The sequence below is a fragment of the Lissotriton helveticus genome, chromosome 10 (genome assembly GCF_964261635.1).
Source record: "Lissotriton helveticus chromosome 10, aLisHel1.1, whole genome shotgun sequence".
NCBI lineage: Eukaryota > Metazoa > Chordata > Amphibia > Caudata > Salamandridae > Lissotriton > Lissotriton helveticus.
In genome coordinates, this window is record NC_136071.1 from 1,043,301,930 (window position 1) to 1,043,323,510 (window position 21,581).

The 21,581-nt window shown below is 44.5% G+C and overlaps 1 protein-coding gene across 1 annotated transcript in view; it reads left to right on the forward strand.

Annotated features, from left to right (window-relative positions):
* Positions 1 to 21,581, forward strand: part of MALRD1 (MAM and LDL receptor class A domain containing 1) — a 2,679,189-nt gene that overhangs the window by 2,408,574 nt on the left and 249,034 nt on the right. The window contains exons 32-33 of the mRNA XM_078663745.1: positions 8,123 to 8,202; positions 8,289 to 8,385. Of these exons, the coding sequence (XP_078519871.1) occupies positions 8,123 to 8,202; positions 8,289 to 8,385 (177 nt within the window). The remainder of the gene's footprint in view (positions 1 to 8,122; positions 8,203 to 8,288; positions 8,386 to 21,581) is intronic.

Below are 21,581 nucleotides of genomic sequence, written 5' to 3' on the forward strand. Positions count from 1 at the left end.
GGTCACTTTGAGTGCCCCTGGCTCAGTCCTGGTGCTGGTTGGGGCCCGAGAATGGATGCCTGCTTCTGAACATTATTGTTGCCAGACAGGGGACCTACAGGTAAGTGCTGATTTCCATTTGCCCCCATTTTGCCTCACCCTTACTCAAGGTAGTTAGTATGCACTGTGAAGGGTCTCTCCTTCCTTTCCTGATGCTCACTGAACTGCGCACCTTAGGGGACTTACCCTCAATCAGCATAGCCTTATTGTTTAGCTTGGTCTGTGACCCTTCAATGGGAGACAGCACAGCTATCCGCCTTTTGTTATGGCCACCAGGCAGGGGAAGAGAGATTGCACTCTCAAAGACATGTTACTCAAGATGCTTGGGACTCAGACTGGAGACACTACCGCAACTACAAGCACGGATAAGACACCGGACTCTGAGGGCCCAGATGCACTGATCACCCATCCCTTTCTCAAGGCACTGTTTGACTCCTTGCATGAGGACCTTCAATCCTTCAAGAAAAAGTCTGCCAGTGACCTTAAGGAGGTTTGACATGACATAAACAGTCTGGGGGACAGGGTCTCGACCCTGGAGCTTCATGAATCAGGTAGAGATGAGGAAATTGAGAAACTTCTACAAGAAATGTCCATGGCAGAGGCATCCCATCCAGGGCAGAGGGATCAGACATCACCTCCTTCATGACCTCCTTCATGATGTGATTCTTCTGATCGATCCTGGAAGTGCCCCTAGACATGGACATCAAGCTGGATCACACCCATAGAGTTGGCCCTAAGAGATCACCCAATTCTCCTCCACTGGTCATATTATTGTGTGTCCCGTATTTTCCCTTAAACAATCATATTCTCCAGAAGGCAAGACATAGACACCCAATTCAGTTTGCCATAGCCATAGACCAGTTGTCTACAGGACATCGCAGCATCCACCCTCCAGAAATGCAAAGCCTTGTGCCCTGTCACTGCTGAACTTAGGGCGGTGGGGTTGCCGTACTTGTGGGGGCACCTCTTCCGCCTGGTCTTCTACATCAAGGGGAAACTTAATCAGCTACGATCACTTGAGGAGGCATGTCGACTATTGGACCTCAAGGATCTCTCTCCAAAATGCTCCCAGGGCAAGTGACCCAACCGTGACAAATGGAGGACACACAACTGGAGGAGCACTGGATCATCTCTTACTGAACTTCACCCAGGTCCAAAGACTACTGCTAAGGAGCGACAAGCTGTCCTGGTCTCATTGGCCGGACACCCAATGGGCCCAATGAGCCCAAAGGTGACATGAAGCGACGCAAGCCCTTTCTCTTTCTGATGCTCCTCCTTTTTCTTCTTCTCTCTCTGCTTGGGGAGGGGGTTCCGGCAGGGATGGGGAGGCCTTTTTGGGTAATATGTATATCGTAGGCATCCATGGTCATTTTTTATTCAGGCAGTAGTACTCCAGTACGCTAAGGAAACCCTCAAGTAGTCCTCAGTCAGCCACTTTCTTGATCAATTTTCCCACTTCGATGGTCGGGTCCCCCTTCAGTTTTAGGTAATTCTTTTGGACATCAAGTTGAGACAGGAATTCTGTTTTATAGTCCTCCATGTTCTGTACAACAATAGCTCCACCCCTGTGGGCTGGTTTTATCACTATCTTACTGTTCTTCTTGTGTCTCTCTAAGGAAATATGTTCATCCTTGCTAAAGTTATAATATATGTAGTCTTTTTGCGATAAAAGGTTAATACCATCATGGAGCACAACCTGTTCAAAAGCCAAAATGTTATGATACATTAGGTGTGCAGAAGGTGTGAAAGTGAAATGTGTTCTCAAGCCAATGTCAGTTTACTTGCTTGTACAGGGGAGCATGTTCATGAGCAGGTACCTTTTTATTTAGAAAACACACCAGTTTTGAGCCTTCTAAACTTTCCCTGCTATTGTCACACAGGTTTCCCTCTCCCACATCCTGATATAGATCCTATCTGATGATTCTAAGCAACCGTGATTACTTAGGTGAAAACGTGGACACTCACTAATTGCCTGTTTTAAGGACTAATCCCTCTCTGGAATGCTAAGGAAAATCCTCTAGTTACCCTTTTGGATGAGGATTTTGAATTCAGGTATACCCCACAGATAGCATGCAGGTTGCTTGAGAAGTGCGAACTTCGAGTTTTATTGTATTTTATGTATCCAGTCAACCTACCTTTCATTTGTCAGTCTGCACGAGTACTTTTGTTACATTTTGCACATTTGGAGCAACCTTCAGTGCAATGTACATAAACAGCTTCATGTACTTGCGCCATAATACATGTATTTTGCAATAATCTTTTTTTTGTTGGGTTTTCTTTTTCTTCATTTGTTGAGTGATGCTTCTGGTTTACCTTTAAGAAATACTGTTTTTCCAAGCTTACTAAGTTATTGACAGGACTACTTTGCTTACTTTACTAAATGATACCCACGATCTGAGGTTCACTGGGTTACCCCATTAGATTGTAATGGGACTTTTAGAAAGTTGACATGTGTTACTGTAACCATTTGGTGCCTTCTGCCTGCCTCTGAATAAAAGCCTGGGGTGGGTGACAGCCGGACGTTGTGCATTCTCTCAAGACATCCAGGCACAAAGAGAGCTTAGGAGTGAGTGATGGGCACACTGCTCACAGAACCGATGAATCACCGCTGTTGCAATGAGAAATGTATTCCATCACCCCAACTGCAGGGGGATCATGACGCATTGCTTGGCTACACCCTGCATTTCGTTGTTTACGACCAGGATCAATGTACATTTGCTCAGCAAACCATGCGTGTGTCATGTATCCGGTGTGTGCTGCATTGAGTTCAGCCTGAACTCTTGACTTTGTATTTGTATTTTGCATTTATAGACCACAATTATCACCGACAGGTCTCTAAGCGCTATCAGAAAAGAGAGGCACGGCCAGGCCTGCAGATGCAACGGGGATAGTATTGGAGAGAGCCCCAAGCCTCTAGGCAGAGAACCATTTTTAGCTTCTTCCTAAAAGGAAGAAGGGCGCGCCTTTGCGCAGTGTCTCTGGTAGTTTATTGATTATTCCACAATGGGGGGATAGAGATGGAAAAGGCTTTACCCCCTTTGGAGGCAAGCCTGAAATGATGACAAGTCAGTAAGCAGGCCTCTGAGGACCGGAGCGCCCGATTCGGAGTGTGAAGTTTTAGGCCATCTTTAACATACATTGGAGCTTGGCCATAAATGGACTTATGCGTAATGCACAGACCCTTGAACTTGGTTATCTGCTTTACTGCGAGCCAGTTCAGGTGTTGGAGGAGAGGGGTGGCATGGGCTCCTCTGGGCAGTTTGAATATTAGCCCAGCAGCATTGTTCATGGTAACCTGAAGTCTGGCAAGTAATTTCTCCTGGAGACCAATGTACAAGGCATTTCCATAGTCAAGACGAGAGATTATCATTGCCGACACGATCAGTCTGAGAGTGGAGAAGCTCAAGAGGGGGACGAGCTTACGGAGCTGTCTCATCAGGCCGGCGCAGGTTTCCACTACTGCAGACACCTGCTGGGTCATGGACAGGTTAGCATCTACTTTAATTCCTAAGCTCTTAACAACCATGGCCGGGACTGGGTCAGCGCCCAGTTCCTGGGGCCAGAAAAGGTTGCTCCAGGGGTTAGAAGCGGTGGTGATGGCCAAGACCTCCGTCTTGTCCGGGTTTATATTTAAGGAGTTGGCCGTCATCCAGTTGGTGATAAATTTAAGGATATTTTGTGTATTAGCATGAGATGCTGGGGAGTTGTCGATCTGGATGATGAGTGTCATCCGCGTAGTTATAGATCTGGCAATCCATGATGTTTAGGTCGGCTATCAAGGGCTGCAGATAGGCATTAAAAAGAAGAGGGGACAATGCTGATCCCTGCGGGACTCCACAGGAAAGACTACCCGATTCAGACGTGTGAGCCGACAGCTGGACTCTCTGTGACCGGTCGCTGAGGAAAGATGTAAACCATTTAAGGGTTGTGCCCTGGACTCTGAGATCATGTATCCACGACAAAAGAAGGCTGTGATTAACCGTATCAAATGCCGTGGACAGATCCAGTAAGACCAGGGCACACAGCATTTTCCTGTCAGCCTGGAGCCTAAGATTGTCCAGCACTGCTAGCATGACCATTTCTGTGCTATGATCGGCCCAAAAACCAGCCTGGTTGTACTGCAGGAGGTTATTTATTTCAAGATGGTAGGATAGAGATTTCAGCACGTGCAGCCTCAACACTTTTGCCAGGAAACGGAGTTGGGAAATAGGTCTAAAATGTTTTTAATTCTTCACATCCGCTCCTGGCTTCTTTAGAAGTGGGATGACACGTGCTTCTTTGAGGTTAGCGGGGACAGTACGTTATGTTATGTTATGTTATGTTAGGGTGATTTATTATGCGCACAGATACTCCAGCCAAGGAGCGTCCCGGCGCAAAGACAAGGCAGAACATAACACAACAGAAAATAAAATCAGAACAGCTAAAACAGGAAAGTTTTATCGCCCTCCGGAAGGTCAAAAGGTCCTCCATCAGACGGATTTCAACGGGGAGGGAGTTCCATGCTGATGCAGCCATGACCCTAAATGAACGGCCTCCCATACGACTGAGCCTAAATCTGGGGACCACTGCAAGAGCCAGACCCTGGGAACGGAGACTGCGGGTGGGGACATAAAAGGAAAGGCAGCTCGACAGAATTTCCGGGCCGATACCTCTCAGAATCTTAAAAGCAAGACATAAGATCTTAAAAAGAATGCGCTTCCTAACCGGAAGCCAATGTAAAGAGCGAAGGACACCTGCCACAGAACTGAATCTGGGCAGGCCAACAATCGCTCTTGCCGCGGCATTCTGAACCCGTTGCAAACGGGTTAGTTCGGCCTGGTTAGCCCCAGCCAGGAGAGAACTGGCATAATCCAGGCGAGAGATGATAGTAGCCTGGATCACCAGTTGCCTGGTTGGGGCATCAAAGAACTTGAGTACTGGTCTCAAGCCTCTTAGAAGTCCAAAACAACAGGCCGCAGTCTTTTGTGTGTGCCCTACAAAAGAGAGGCCGGCATCCAACCATACCCCGAGATTTTTCACCTCCGACACCGGAATCGGAGTGGGTCCCAGCTCTGAAGGCCACCATTGGTCGCCCCACAGCTCCACTCCCTTACCGACGACCATCACCTCCGTCTTTGTGGCATTAAGCTGAAGGCAGTTGCCTGTCAGCCAACTAGCCACCGCCTTCAGTCCAGACTGAAACCTGGGGGCCGCAGTTTCCGCGTCCCCGCTGAGAGTAACCGCCAGCTGTGTGTCGTCGGCATATGAGACCAAGGTTAGGCCCCACTGCCTAGCGACATCAGCCAGCGGTCTCACGTAGAGATTGAACAACGTGGGACTCAGCGAGGACCCTTGCGGAACCCCCATGGCCAGCGGTTGGTAGTTGGACTTGAAGGGAGGGATGGCAACACAGAAGGAGCGGTCGTCTAAAAAGGAGCGGAACCATTGCAGCACCTGACCGCCAATACCAGTCTCCTCGAGCCGGTGCAGGAGGATGCTGTGGTCCACCGTGTCAAAGGCGGCGCTAAGGTCTAACAAGATAAGCGCCGCCGTTTGACCAGCATCCAACCTTGCCCGGAGATGTTCCACCATCACAAGTAACGCGGTTTCCGTACTGTGCCCAGCACGGAATCCGTTTTGTGTGGGATCGAGGGCATTGCCAGGGATTGATTGAGAAGTGAAAGTTCCTCATCCTCAATCCCTGGTAGCGCCATCTTAAAGATAGTTGGTGGGCACGGTCTGCTGGGGAGCCGGACTTGACCCGCCCCATTAAGGGGGGGGCAGAGAGTCAGTGGTCAGAGTCGGGAAGACAGCGAGTGGTGCCGCAAACAGAGGTGCCCGGGAGAACTGGTGACAGTGAACAGGGCACTGTGGAGGTGGTAGTAATCACGTTCAGTAGGTCCTTGACTTTGTCAAGGAAGAATGATTGAAACTTGTTACAATCCTCTGGACTATGTGCGGGCTGCACAGTCTTTGTTTGTCTTAACTCCGAGAGTACACAAAAGGTTTGTTTTTGAGTATCCTTAGCTGAGGAAATCCTAAATTCGTAACATTCTGCTTTCCTTGCAAAGATGGCTTTTTTATAGGCTCCAAGCGATAAAAGGTACACTATGCGGGAATCTGCAGTGTAGGATTTCTGCCATGCTCTCTCCTGTTGGTGGAGGATTTGCTTCAGGGCTCTTAGGGAGTCATTGAACCATGTGGCCCCTTTCCCTTTGTCCCTAATTATGACTCTCCGCAGGGGGGCAACTATGTCTATGGCCTGCTTCAACCTGGTGGACAGGGCAGTGCTGGCAGAGTCAGGATTTCCCCCAGTTGGAATGTACATTTGCTCAGCAAACCATGCATGTGTCGTGTATCCGGCGTGTGCTCCATTGAGTTCAGCCTGAACCATTGACTTTGCCCCATTCCAGTGTGATCAATCACCGACTTCTAGTGATTAGATTTTTGTCATTTTGGTCTTGTTTTACTTATACAATTATTCTCTGTTTTTCAAAACGGGTGTGGAGTCTTGATGTGGTGTTTTCAATGTGTTACTATTTGATGTGTTTCAAAAATACTTTACACATTGCCTCTTAAGTTAAGTCCGACTGCCCTGTGTCAAGATACCACAGGATACCACAGGGTGAGCACAGGTTAATTTAGGGTGTGTATCTGACTTACCCTGACTAGGGCTGTGGTTCCTGCTTGTGTATTGTGCATACCTCTGCCAACCTGAAACCCATTTCCTAACACAGAGAAAATAGCATGTTTGTTTTCAGCTTGCCCGAGACGGAGGGTGGTGATATTAATCAGATGAAATAATAAGTTATGATTTTGGGTGGGGATGGGGAATGCGTCTTGTGTGTGGTTCGACATAATCCTATGCATAGGGAAGCCAGTTTTTGCTTGGCCTGGGGAGTAATTGAGGCATTGGTGTTTTCATACCTTTTTACAAGGTTTTTTATTTCGTACTCTTTGAGTGCCAAGTATGCCTGTTTGGGTGTGGGGGGAACGATTATCCAGTTGGATCGAGATTGGAGAGGAGCTCTGGACCAGTGCCGGATGAGGTGGATCACTCTTAACAGTTTCCCCCTACCCTTGGTGGATAAAGTATATCAATAGTAGGCATACCTGAGTTTTGGGACCGCTGTAAGGTCATTGACGTAATCATAGGCCCTTTACCAATGTGGCACAGTGGGGGACTGGGTAGAGTAAACTGTGTGCAAGCTTGATGACATCATCCAAATGGCAGCTTCAGAATTTTTCTGGCAGTGAAATGTACCTCGTATTTATTAGATTAGATTACAATTAAAACCAGGGCCTTACTACCTTTGGCTTTGTTCTTCCAGCTTTGGGTCAGTTAAGTGCCCTGTACTGGATATTGCACGTTTTTGTACAACCGAGGAGGAGTCTGGTGACCACCTTCATTGGTTGTTGACCCATCTTTCATTCTAGGAAGCAAGGATCTACAACCAGTGATGGACAGCCGTCAGATATACACCTCCCACATGCTGCTTCTTCAGCCTAATTCAGATTAAAGATGGGCGTAACGAGCGCATGGATGAATTTAGTGAATACATTAACAGGGCACTTTCAATTATAACCATTATTTCTGTGCAATAATGTGGATATTTTCAGCAGGACCAATTAGCTCGCTGTAATCTAGAAATAAAGAGTGTTTCTCTAATCACTGTAACAATGACATTTAAAAAGCTGCAAGCTCCTCAGGAGGGATGCTACTTGCTTGTCAGGCGACCTGTACATAAATAACTAAATATGAAATAAACCAAGAGGACTTATATACATTCTTTTGTAATTTGTGGTGCTTTCAATGTCAATAGTTTTTTAAGCAGCATATGCAAGTAAGGTCTGTATAAATCAGAGTGTGCCTTTAAAGAGTTTAGGAATGTTTGTTATATCCTGGTATTGGTTTTGTAGTCTCTCACAGGAAATTAAACGTCAAGTTTATTTTGCAAGACCGTTTACCTACGCCTACTGAATATAAAAACACAATTGCGAAACCTATTTTCATAACTCACTGTACCAACAATCTTTGCAGCTTGCGTTTCAAAGGGCGCCAGTGCATTCCTGTTGAATAAGTTGTGCATTCTGTAATTTCCAGATGTACCGAAGAATGGAAAGGAAACCGGTGCCACATCCAGTCTGGGCCATCTTCTCCTCCCTTGGCCACAACCCATCAAAGTAGGTGAATTCTAAAAAAATCAAAAATATCTTTAATCATTTTCTGTAGATTAGAATTCCTTATGTTCTTTCTGTCCCCCCAAAAGGCATCTGGATAGGCCTCGGTGCTGGACTGGCATGTCTGTTGATCATAATTGCAGTCATTGGTGTATGTTTTCTACCAAAAAGGAAAATGACGGAAAGGTAAGTGAAACCATTTTTGTACTGGTTCTTGTATAAAAGTTATTATTTGACCTATGCATCATGAAATTGAAACAAACCATTAAAAAGTACTGCAAATCAAAGAAGCATCTGGAAATACACTGTTTTCTATTTTCATTCGTAAAATATTAGACTGTTCTGAACACTCAAAAGTGTATTACACATTTCAATACAGTGCCGAGTCAAAGTGTGTGTTTGGTGTAACAGCCTAAGTGGCCAGATCACCTCCAGAACTGGGTCCTTTGGTCACTGTGCCACTGGAAACAAGCTACACCGAACTGAAGAGGCCCAATCAGGCTGAAATAGCTCTTGAAGATTAGCTGGCTTGGCAGTTCAGGCTGGAGTGTTAACGTTGTAGCAGGACAAGGCTCGGTCTAATCTGAGGTGGCATAGTGGGCAAAATTGATGGATTGGCATGCTACCCCGAGCAACTGCCAGTGGTTAGACTGTTTGCAAGCATTCCTCCCATCACCCTTTGTGTGTTGCAAGAGTCACTATGGGCCATCACCTCTCTATTTTGGCACATTTGAAATAGCAAGGTGTCATTTCTACGGCAATTGATTTTGCATTTGAAACTTTGATGGACTTGAGCGCTCTATTGATCTCATATTCCTGTCTCTGAAACAAGCGAGACATCCATCCTTCATATGATCTGCCTCCTCGTCTCTTTTCAACTGGGGTGGTGGATCGCCCTGATTATGTTCTGGAGAGTGGACATCGAGTAGATTCTATCTTCGTCGCCAGACATAGACGCTATCCATAATCAGTTCTCCCTGTGACTACACCGTCACTCAGTTATTCGTTGCCAATATATTAAAAGCTACATCACAGAGTCTAAGATACCTGTGAAAGGGTTTTTTTCTCTCCCCCAGAAGTCCTGCCGGTTGGATTTCTTGGGCTTAAGCGTCATCTCAGTATCACTGTTTCCTTATTCTTAGACCGGTATAATTATTTCCAGATCAATTCATTGGTCTTTCATCATCTAATACCTACAGTTGTCTACATAGTTCGTGGACCCAGGGTCTTCACCAGGTAATTACCTCTTTATATCCGGCTGTTTATTAATTCTTCTTTACTATGATAATGTTCACAGTCTTCTTTGGTCGGTCTTTTTTACAGAACCGCTTATCTTTTAAAGATTCTCACTTAGGGCCAGATGTAGGTAATCCAGATTTACCGAATCTAAATTACCGAATTTTGCCGATTCTGTATTTTAGAATCGGTAAATGGGCTTTAGGTATTCATTCGATATTTTTTACTGACTCGGTAAGATTCGGTAAATACCGAATCGGTATTTACCGATTCGGTATTTCCCATTCATCCCTATGGGCCTCCAGGCCCCTAGGAATGAATGGGAATTACTGAATCGGTAAATACAGATTCGCTAAAAGGGGGAACACATTAAGGGTGGCCGGGTGTCACTTTGACACCCTATTGCACCCCTGAATAGTGCATGGGTGCACATGTGGCAGACATACATGCCCTAGGGGCATGTACGTCTGCCACATGGCACTGTCATAAATTGCAATAAATTGCTTTTTATAGGGTTTTAGAAATTTACAACCAACTTGTAGTTAGTGGTAAATAACGGATCCTGAAATGGGAAAAGCGCTCATTTCAGTGCTCCTTACATTAAGGATTCGGTAATTTACCGAATCGGTATTTTAACCGCATGCGTGCTTTACAGATTCTGCTCCTGCGCTGAGAATCTGTAAAGCCCTTTATTCATGACGAGCTGGGCTCGTCATGAGCGTGCGAGGAGGCTACCTCATGACGAGCCCAGCTCGTCATGAGCGTCGAAGGGGTTAAGAATTCGGTAATTTACCGATTCCTTAAATTACCGATTCGGTAAATTACCGAATCCTTCATTTTTAGGCCTCGTACATCTAAAAAGCCTAATACCGATCGGTAACGGCCGAAATTCGATAATTTCGGCCTTACCGACCGGTATTAGGCTTCCTACATCTTGCCCTTAATGTTCAGCTTCCATCTCTCTTTTTGATATTTATGTGGCTCTTCTTGAAGAAGGCGTGTGACACGCCGAAACGCGCGTAGGTAAAATAATCAACATCTACAAAGTCTAGCCACTTGTGGTTTATATCACATGAACATTAATTTTGTCTTAGATAATGTTCAGTTATTCGTTTTATGATCGTATGTAAAGTGATTATTTCAGTGTATGTGTTGTTATACTGTTTGTGATGTTATTTATGTTCCATCATGGCTGCTTATGTCAGAATTTTACAAATTTGTAACAATAAAATGAATTGTTTTTAACTGAACTGTGTTAGGACACTGAGCCTGTGTTGACATCATTCACAATGTATAGGACTTGATTTTCGTATGGTCTTAAGTTGCTTAGGAATGTTATTTCAATACGGATATATTCTGGAGAATTACATACAAGCCTATTAAATGCAAGTGATGGTAGCTCTGTTGACGGCAAATCTACACATGTTAGACAAGTTTTATTTTCTGTCAGACACAATCACAGTGTCGTAAACCGTGTTTTTTTATTGACATAGACTTTCAGATGGAGGGACTTTTTTCTATGCATAGGGCATCAGTTGAGCAATATCTAAACGTGTCCTCAATTTTCTGCTGCACCACTTGAATTTCTATGGACAGAAGCTTTCATGGTGGCAATATAAGCGTATTTACTGCTTCAGGCGAATCATGGTCCTTGAAACGTTTTCTGATGTTGGTGCTAGTACATGTTATATGTTGACTTGCCTGTAAAACATCACGATTTTTAGCCCTTGTGTTTCATAAATGATTTCTGCAAATCATTATGTGGCTCTATTTATATAAATAATTTGTGGGTAGAGTTCTACGTGGTACTCCTAAAAAGAGTTTGAAATATTCCCGAACTAGGTCGTTCCATGTCTCAAGGCCTGTTTAGAAAGGCACTAATAATACTAAAAGGAATGTCCATGCACTGATGGTGAAACAAGTAGCCATGTATGGTGAATACATGTGCCGGCTTATTATTGTGAGAACCAGAGTTGAGTCAACCTAAGGCACATTAATCAGGGACATGGTCTTTCCAAATTTCCATAATGAATTATACAAGTAACTATGTGGATGAAATAATATCTTGTTATCCTACAGCTGAAACTAATGTTGCACTCTTGTGCAATTAGCTAACTTTCAGTATGTAATTCCTGAAAGTAATATATTTGTTATATATGTGATTCAGAACATCAATTTGCTGTTCACTATTCACTAAGACATTGCACACAAGTCGCACCTGTCACTCTTATAAGGTTTACAGGCTTGAAGACCAGCATCATCAATAGTACCTCGCCTAGCAGGGCAGCAAATGAATATATCTAAGAAACTTCACAACTGCCCAGATTTAACTCCATACCACATAAAGGGCCAGATGTAGGTAATTTTATTTTACCACTTCTGAAATACCGAACCATACCGATTCGGTATTTAAGAAGTGGTAAAATAGAGGGGGGGAGATGTAGGTATTTCTGAATCGGTAAATACCGAATCGTTAAGATTCGGTATTTACCGATTCTGTAAATACCGATTCGGTAATGCCCATTGATTCCTATGGGCATTGAAGCCCATAGGAATTAATGGGCATTACCGAATCGGTATTTACAGATTCGGTAAATACCGATTTCAGCAAGGGTGCAGGGGGTGTCACTTTGACACCCTCTAGCACCCCAAATGCCTTAGGGCATGTCTGTGTGCCACATGGCACAGGTGTGCATGCACAGATGTGCATGCACACCTGTATTCTGTATTTTACCACCCAATTGGATTGGGTGGTAAAATACCGAATTCGGAAGTCCTGTAGCACTGTAAACAGTGCTACCTACATCTGGGTTTTACCGAATCGGTAAAATTACCGATTCGGTATTTTACAGATTCGGTAAATTTACCGTTTCGGTAAATTTACCGAATCTGTAAAATATTGTCCCCTACATCTCGAAAACCAATTACCGGTCGGTAACGGCCGAATTCGGCCGTTACCGACCGGTAATTGGCGACCTACATCTGGCCCAAAATAGATTAAACTGTTAAACGTAATATATTGAAAGTAAAAATTTCATATCTGTTTTCTAATAATGTCAAAATGTTCAGCCATTCTGGTTTTTAAGTTACACTTATTTATGCTCATATAATGTGCACACAGCTCAGTAGATGTACTGAAGACTCAATTTCAGAAGGTATGGATTCAAACTCCATGCACATGTGAGGGTCTGTTCCTACTCTCACTGTCTACACCTCTAGGGGGAGCTGGGAGTACCCACAAACTCAAACTTGAATCCGTTTCAGAGGGTTCATTCCTTATAGCATTGCTCTATGCTTGGCAGCAACCTCTGCCCAACTCTTATGAGGGAAGAAATGAAGAGCCAAGTGAAATATATTTACATTAGATGCAGTTGGAAAATATAATCATGACAAACAAATATGAACTGATAGATTGAATTGAAATAAATACTAGAAAAGCAAAAATGCACCAACAGGTATTAAAATACACCATACTAAGAGGTTTCAACAGGGGAAATGAACACATGAAAAACGTTTAAAGAACTGATGTAGCATTTAGAGTGTGGCCCACTGGCCCACCAGGTCAGTGGATTTTATAATCGAGGATCCTCTTATACATAAGACTTTTCCTCACATTAATGGCTTTCAGAATAAAAAGGGCAACATTATAACACACAGAGTGTTACGTTAGTGCAATCAAATATTTTCTGGCAACTTTATAAGATCTAATGTTCTATACAGCAAATATAGGTTTAAGATAAAAACATCTAAGATTCCGATTTAAATTACAAAACAGCTGAAAGGGCAATATGATTTGCTTGCTTCCACCATCACATGGGCAAGGGGTCGTATCTAAGGGACAAGACTTCATATTCGGTAAAGCCACTAAATGATGCACAGTAACACATCACAGTCTTACCAACACAAAACGAAGCTGCATACTTGTCACAAAGGATAAGTCACTTTTACCAACTTCCTTTAAGTCAAGTGACATATACAGGGTAACTGACTATTTCCTGTTAACAGCCAGTCGCCGGTCAGATCTATGCTGTGGAAAGGTTTCTTTAATAGTCATCTTAGTTAATGATAACACTTGTGCAGGATCTGACCATATGGGCAATTTAAACAGCATACTAAAAGAGGAATGAATCTAAGCTAGCCAGGAGATACGTGAAATGTTGTCCAGGGTTAGACAATCTAAAATAATTGATCTGATGATGCTAGTTTCGTCTTTTGCCCATATGGAAAACCGTTATAACAAAGATCTTACTAAAAGTATATCGTCTAGATGCTGCAAATCCACCGCCTAATATACAATCGCAGTTGAAGCAGAAGCGGGTTAACATAATACCCATTTTAAAAAACAGTCTTCCTCAATTTGCAGGACGGTGGTAGAGGTGTAACCCCAAAGTTAGGGCCAATATGTGGCATTGGTCACCCTTCTAGCCTTATGAATATCAACCATTTCTCTGATGGATCAACTGCTTAATTTCAAGGAAAATCTCAAATTCCCTTGTGAGACTTTGCTCATTTTGGCTTTTGTATGTAAAATCTGTTCTCCCATGAATCGTAGCAATAAGACAGCCAAATAGCAAAATGAGTTAACTTTAGCAAAAGGGGTATTATCAATTAAAAAGGTTCTACATTGATTGTGTTTATGCACGGAAACCATAGTACAAGATTCAGATTTTTTAATTACCAGTGTTTTGGAAGACATAATCTCCCCAAAAGCACTCATTAATTTCTGCAAGCCAACCGGCTTCCTAGCTAGCAGAACAGCATCATCAGCATATAACAGTACTGTTATGGAACGGCCAGCGGCACAAGGAGCATGAGCTTGCAAAGACTGCAAGAGGTTATCTACCCCATTAATAAAAAGTGAGAACAATAACGGGGCTATCATACAGGCTTGTCAAATGCCTCGCCCTAATTTAGAGGTAGGCAAGCATTCACCCTGGGACCCAAAACAAACTTTGCTAGATATGTTCTCAGAAGGTGAGAATGGAAACCTATGATTGGCTTGGGTGCACTCAGAGAAATCAATAATGGAGTGGTCAGCCAAATCAAAGATGCTGCTTGAATATGCAAAGCGAAGATAAAGAGCACCTATTTTGGCTCTAGTGTATTTCATGATCAATAATTCCAGGTTAATGCATTGTTCAATAGTCTCCAACTCCTTTCAAAAATCAAACTTCACTGGAGATAAAATAGAATGTTCTTATACCTATTCCTCCAAACTCTTTAGTAAAACTCGACTCATTACTTTCATTGAAGAGTCCAGGAGTAAAATAGGGCGATAATGCCTAGGGTCTGCTTTATCTCCCTTTTTGTAAATAGGTACAATTATGGAAATAACCCATGAAGGTGGAATCGTATCTACAGCAGTTAAATTAAACACTCTTGTATAGATGGGGCCCAAAGTTCTGTGGCAGACTTAAATGCATCTGCGGGTACCCCATCAGGTCCAGGAGTCTGTCCCCCAGTGCTGGCCTGTAAAACTAAAAGAACTTCATAGATAGTAATATCCAGTGGGAGGGTACCCCATTTATGTATCATCTCATGACCTTCAACTTCGCCATTGCTACTACTCTGTCTAAAACGTTCAGAAAAATGTCCCAAAATGACTTATTATCCTTAGTTTCTACAGATGAAGCCAATTTTTCCATGCTTCTACCTGGAGTGTTTTCTTCCATACAACCAGGGCCTGTCTATATTGTTGGTGAAGGGACTTATTAGCCAAGGTATCCCAGGATAAGCTGCGTAAAGCCTGTTTGAGTGACCGAGAAGCCTGGGTACAAGCATGATTGAACCATCCCCTATTGCTTTCCTGTATAGTGTTTGGAAAGTAAGTCAAATATGATTTAATAGAGCAAATAATCTGGTTAAAGTTATCCATCAACAATTAGAAGAAACATCTTCCTGTAAATAGTAACTTATTTCTATAAAATTACTTAATACAATTTTTGCAACATACTCTTAGAATCAATGCTAGCCCACTTAGTTTGTGCACATTAGACCTGGTAGGAGAAATATTGTTTACTAAAGGAAATAATTCGCATTTCTTACCACAAAAGAGGAAATATAGCAAAATAGGATTATGGTCACTTAATACAGAATATAAAATACTACTGGTGCCACACATATCATTTGCAGGGGCAGATACCCATACATGGCCAATAAGTGGTGATGAGTTTCTTCTGATAAATGATGGGACTTGTTCCCCCATTAGCATCAGAGCCACACCCCAATAACTGCAAGTCAATCTTAGAAATTATGGAATCCAATACGTCTCCATATTCATTATGGCAGAAATTAACACAACCCACCCCTTCCTGATTGATATATCCACATACACTTGTTGAGGATATGGCGCAAGCCTGATTATTAAAGACACTTGCCCATAATAATTCAACTTCTACCGCAAGTAGCATCAAAAACATTATTATAGAAGTTTACCAATACTACATCCCGTACCCCCTTCCTACTTAACTACAGCAATTGGGAGTATGGACTCACCAAAGAAGTCTTCTTAACAGTTGCAGAGAACCTATTAGAAATAGGTATCTGAAGTTCCCTTTAGCCCGCCCAGCTTGGGAAGTTATAGCACCGAGAAAATGTGAGGAAAATCTCTCCATACAAATTGGGTTTGTACACCGAGTTTTTTTAATAAGGATAACGTCAAAGCCAGATATGGTATTGATCCAGTCAGCATTTCTGATCTTATACGTTAGCCTGCCCACATTCCATGTTGCTAATTTATAACTCCCACCCAGGGTGTGGTTAATATCACCCGTAATGGAAGCATAGGTGAGTAGGCAACTTAAGTTAGGATTAACATCAAGATTATTGTCGATAGGCTTATATTTACCCCTATTACGGATCATTACCATCCCAGTATCACTTAAAAAATCATTGTGGGGCAAGTAGCCACCAGAAGCCATCATGGTCATCTTCTCCATATCTCAAGTCATGGTGCCTACTACAATGAGTAAATCATTATCTTGTAAAGTACTCAATATCTGGTATCTTTTAGATACAGCTAAGTGGGGGCAAAAAGTAATGTTGGGCCTTGGCACCCTCCGCAGATTCCATAAAGCATTGTACACTTGTTCAGGACTTCGTAAATGGCGACAAAAAAAGGCCATGGAAGTGAACATCCTGGCTAAACTCCTAGCACAAAGGATTCTGCCCCATCTGTCATCGATCATACATCCGGATCAGTCCGGATTTATGCCGCACAGGAACACGGCGTTGAACCTGCGGCAACTACACGGGGTACTGGCTAGAACGGACACCATTAACTCGCCAGCAGTGATTCTAACGCTGGACGCCAAAATGGCGTTTGACCTGGTGGAGTGGGAATACTTGTTCGAGACGCTGACGCATATGGGATTTGGCCCTCGCTTTCTTGCATGGGTCAAGCTGTTATACACGGACCCAATGGATCACGTGGTAGCTAATGGCCATATTTCGCATGCGTTTCCGTTGGGAAGGGGCACGCGACAGGGGTGCCCTCTGTCGCCCTTGCTGTTTGCCATCCCTCTGGAACCCCTTGCAACCCTCATACGAGCTTCACCCCTCGTTAAAGGCATAACATGGCCTGGGGGTTGGGAAGATCGGCTGTCCTTATACGCCGACGATATGTTAGTATACCTAACCGACCCCGATGAAGGCATACCAGCGTTGTTACGCATCTGCGACACACACGGCAGTGTCTCAGGCTATACACTAAACTGGGCCAAGTCTGAAGTGTACATTCTGCAAGGTCCAGCCCCGAATCTCGACAATGCGTGCCCACTGAAATTGGCGGGAACGTCCTTTAAATACCTAGGAATACATGTCACTAGGGACCCGGCAGAATTCATGGATAAGAACCTGAATCCACACCTGGTCCGGCTTAAACGAGATGTGGACTTTTGGTCGGGCCTGCCGTTAACGCTCTTGGGCAGGGCGGCACTTTACAAGATGATGGCATTACCGCGGTTTTTATATGTCCTTGAGAATTCGCCATATCCTGTGCCACCTAAGTTCTTCCAGAAAGTGGCGGCTCTGGTCTCCAACCTTCTATGGGGTAACCGCCCAGCACGAGTGGCACAGTCCAAGCTACACAGAGACTGGTATAGCGGGGGTCTCGCACTGCCAAATCTGAAATTGTACTACTGGGCTGCACACCTCAAGCCAATTAATCAGTGGATCCACGCGCCACATACTGACCCGGCATTCCATTCGGACAGGACACAACTGGGCATAACTAGTTTGTTAGGTCCATTGTACGATCGCCGCAAGATGCGGGCACTACTAGGCCCCACGAAACTAACAGTTCAAATATGGCACACGGCAACGGAGGCCCTGGGTTGGAAGGGGAAGATAACCAAGATGACTCCACTGTGGGACTCCCGGGCATTGGGCAATCTCAGAAACACCAAGGGGTTCGCACAATGGGACACGATTGGCATCACCACAGTAGGGGATCTGTGGGAGAGGGAGGAGGTAATTCCCTTTGCCCGACTAAAAGAGCTGTATGATTTCGGTGACAGGGAACTTTACAGATACATTCAAATCCGCCATGCACTGCTCACAGTCCTGCCACCCGGCACACCACTACCGGAGTCTTCTCCTCTGGAAGACCGCCTCCTCACTGATTACATGCTAGAGAAAGCGACGTCCCTCACATATCGTAAATTGCTTAATAATACCCCAGATCCGACACTCCACCTGAAGGAGAAATGGGAGGGAGACATTCATGATATGGATGAACACGACTGGAATGCGGCACTTGGATCACCTAGGGAAGTGGGCATCTCTGCACGCATGAGGCTAATACAATTTAAGATCCTCCACAGGGTTTACTACACAAGGACGGTGCTGCACCGCATACAGCGTGCGCCCCATCCTTACTGTTTGCGCGGCTGCGGAGAGGAGGGCACATTCTTCCACACCATATGGGACTGTCCCAAAATCCAGGAGTACTGGAGACAAATACTCCGCACACTCTCACAAACACTAGACCAATCCCTACTGCCTGACCCGAGGAGGTGCTTACTGAATATATGGGAACCTACTGACCTGTCCAGGTATGAACAACTCTGGATCACAGCAGGGGTCATGGTGGCGAAACGCGACATAGCACAGCGATGGGGGGCAGCTGACCTGCCGACTAGGTCCCAGTGGTGCCGGACCATGGACAGAGTAATGTTGACCGAGAGGGCAATATATTCCAGCCGAGCCTGCCCGGGGAAATGGAACAAGATTTGGTTAAAATGGAATGTATTTAGAGGGGATATTTGTGAGCCCTTGCCCGAAGATGACCAGGAAGATTCCGACGACGGAAGTGATGAGGGTTGAGAATAGAGGGGGTGGAGGGCTAGAGACACGTGAAGGTTTCCTGCAGGGTATACCATGATGGGTCAGGCGATGAGGGAGAATGTATTGAATAATGGACAAATTTAGGCACTAGGCAATGTGGTTCGACTTACTGTCCTCCAAAACGACGCTTATGGCTTGAACTGTATTGTTTTGTAGCAGACCGTACTGTCATTCCTAACAGGTTAATGTTACTAGTTTGTTGTTTTACAAACAGAAAAAGCGAAAAATACCATCAAAACCGCATTTTCCGAATGTTTTATTTGCTAGTACTGCACTTTTCTTACACGGCATGTTTCGTTAAACACTATTATGATTTTTGTTTAAATACTCATTCTGCCGCTGTTTGCTGTGAGTAACGATCTTAAAATGGCGGCCGGCCCGCAGGGTTGTAGGCATTCCGCTGTGTAATATGCAAAGTGCAATAAAGGTTTTGGGAAAAATTTAAAAAAAATAAAAAAGGCCATGGAGAATATAGCCATGTGCCTAACAGCCGAGGAGGGCAGTACTGCCCTTGCAAAAATATCTCAAAAAATGCTAGGATGTCAGAAATTGATAACTACTATACGATTTTTCTTTAGAGGCCCAATCAATCCCACTCGCCTGGTAAATAAGATTTGGTGTGCTCTAAGAGGTGAAAAAGTACAATTAGAACTAAGCCAATGGACATCATTATTCTTCAAGTATTCAGAGGTTTCCCTAATGCTTGATTTCAAAAGAGGGACATTGACTAGGACTGTCACATGAGGACAACAGCAGAGGGGAGATTAATCGTTACAGGATAATAAGGAGGCATTATGGTGTAAGAATCAGTGTGGTTTGTTACAAACAACTAAGACTGTGTACCAAGAGAGGGAAGCTGGTTCGGCTGGAGATGGTCCGTAGAAGGTGTGTGCACAGAGTGCCCTAGACTCTTCCCTTGTGCACACCCTGCCACAGTGCTCACTAAGGTCTGCCCTGGAGCGGTACAGGCCCCAGGTTAAACTGTTGCCGACTGGTGGGCCAGGATGGGTTACTAACAAAATTAACCTGCCCAGAATTTAATGAAGAAGACTCACTAACACAAGCACCTGTTATATTCACGTTAGTTACTTTCTGAATAAAGGAAGTTAGATTTCTAAATTCACCCTCCAACCTATCCAAATTCTTTCTAAGAGGCAGCAATACATTGGCGGCGCGTCCTCGCCGCCAAGTTATGGAATTCCTTGCCTGTTCACATTCGTGCCATTGATGAGCTCCTCGTTTTCAGGAAGGCTGTTAAAACCTTTCTCTTCCCCTTAGGTCCTTAGTTCTGTTGTTGTGCTGTGTCTTCCACCTCCTGTCCGGTTTTTGTTCTGTTCTAGCGCCAGGACGCCCCTTTGCTGGGGCATCTGTGCGCTCTATAAATCCGGATAACATAACATAACATAACATATTAATGGTAGCTGTTAATTTATTCCAGAAAGGAGTCCAAAAAGATTTGTCTAGGAGATCAGGGTAATCAACAGCCCCATGAAGGGCAGGGGCGGTGGGGGGGGGGGGGGGGGGGGTCAGGGACGCCTTGGCTAACAACTACAGCCATTTGTGTCTCCATTTATTTTTGCTGCGGGTGAGCAAGCTATAGATGTAGGAGCCAAGGGAGAAGGAGCTGCCACATACACAATAGAAGGATGATGATTGACAGAAACGTCCGAAAGCTCAGTGATACATGGGACAATGTCTCTCCACTAACTTCCCTTCCTGCTCCAATCAAAGTTCAAAGTTCTCAATAGGCACCACATGTTTATCTGTGCAATTTGGTCCAACCATGCCCAAGGATAGGCGCTGCTCTGCCAAGTCTATTTATTCTTATATGACTCCCACAGCACGTGCTAGAAAAGAGTCTATAATTCGCATGCTTGGTGGTGCTGTTCAAATCTTTTGCTGTCTTGGGACTTCCAATATTGCGTTTACCCATATTTTCAAGTAGGTCTTGCAAGGCACCATAAGATGGAAAAAAATACAATTCCAATTCCACAAACCCCCCATTAAGAAACACTGAGCAGCACAGAGATGCAAACAACATGATAGGTAATATATTGAGCTGTTTAACCTACTTATTTCAAAATAGATCCAGCCAAATGAAATTCCAAATCGGGGTGCCAGCATCATATTAATCAACAAAATCAAGAGTTGTTGCAATTAATCAAGAAAAACATGAAGAGTAGAAGTTGGATTTATTGCAGCACAGGAATACTGGTCCAAACAGTGCAGTGGATAGTCTTCAACTGAATCACAGATACTATGCTATTCCTAACTAACTCCACTGGAATGTGGAATCTGTTCAAAGCACAACATGCCTCATGCCATGGCTCATGCAGGAGCTCATGCAAAGGCATGCGGACAGGGCTGGTGCTTAAAGGAACAACACACATAAATGAAGAAAAATGTAACAAGAGTCTAGAGCCAAGAGGGCAGGCCCAGTCCCGCCTTGTTTGCCGCAGACAGGTGCAGACGGGCCTGCCCTTGGCCTGGGCTTTACCCGGGCATAGCCCAGCCACGCCCGCATGGGTCTTGCGCTGCAGAAATCTACTGGCACACTTGTGGCATCAGACAGGGCTGTTGCTCCAACTCCCTGAAGGCAGTGGCTGCTGGGAGACTGAGTCCCAACCCAGCAACAGCACAAGGATTTGGTGTGGGCCTCCAGTAAGCTCGGTAAAGTGTCCCATGCGGCGGGTGTCTGCTGGCGCTCTTGTGGCGTCAGGTAGGGCGTTTGCTCCTCCTCCCTGATGGCAGTGGCTGCTGGTGGACCGAGTCCCACCCCAGCAACAGGACAAGGAACCGGT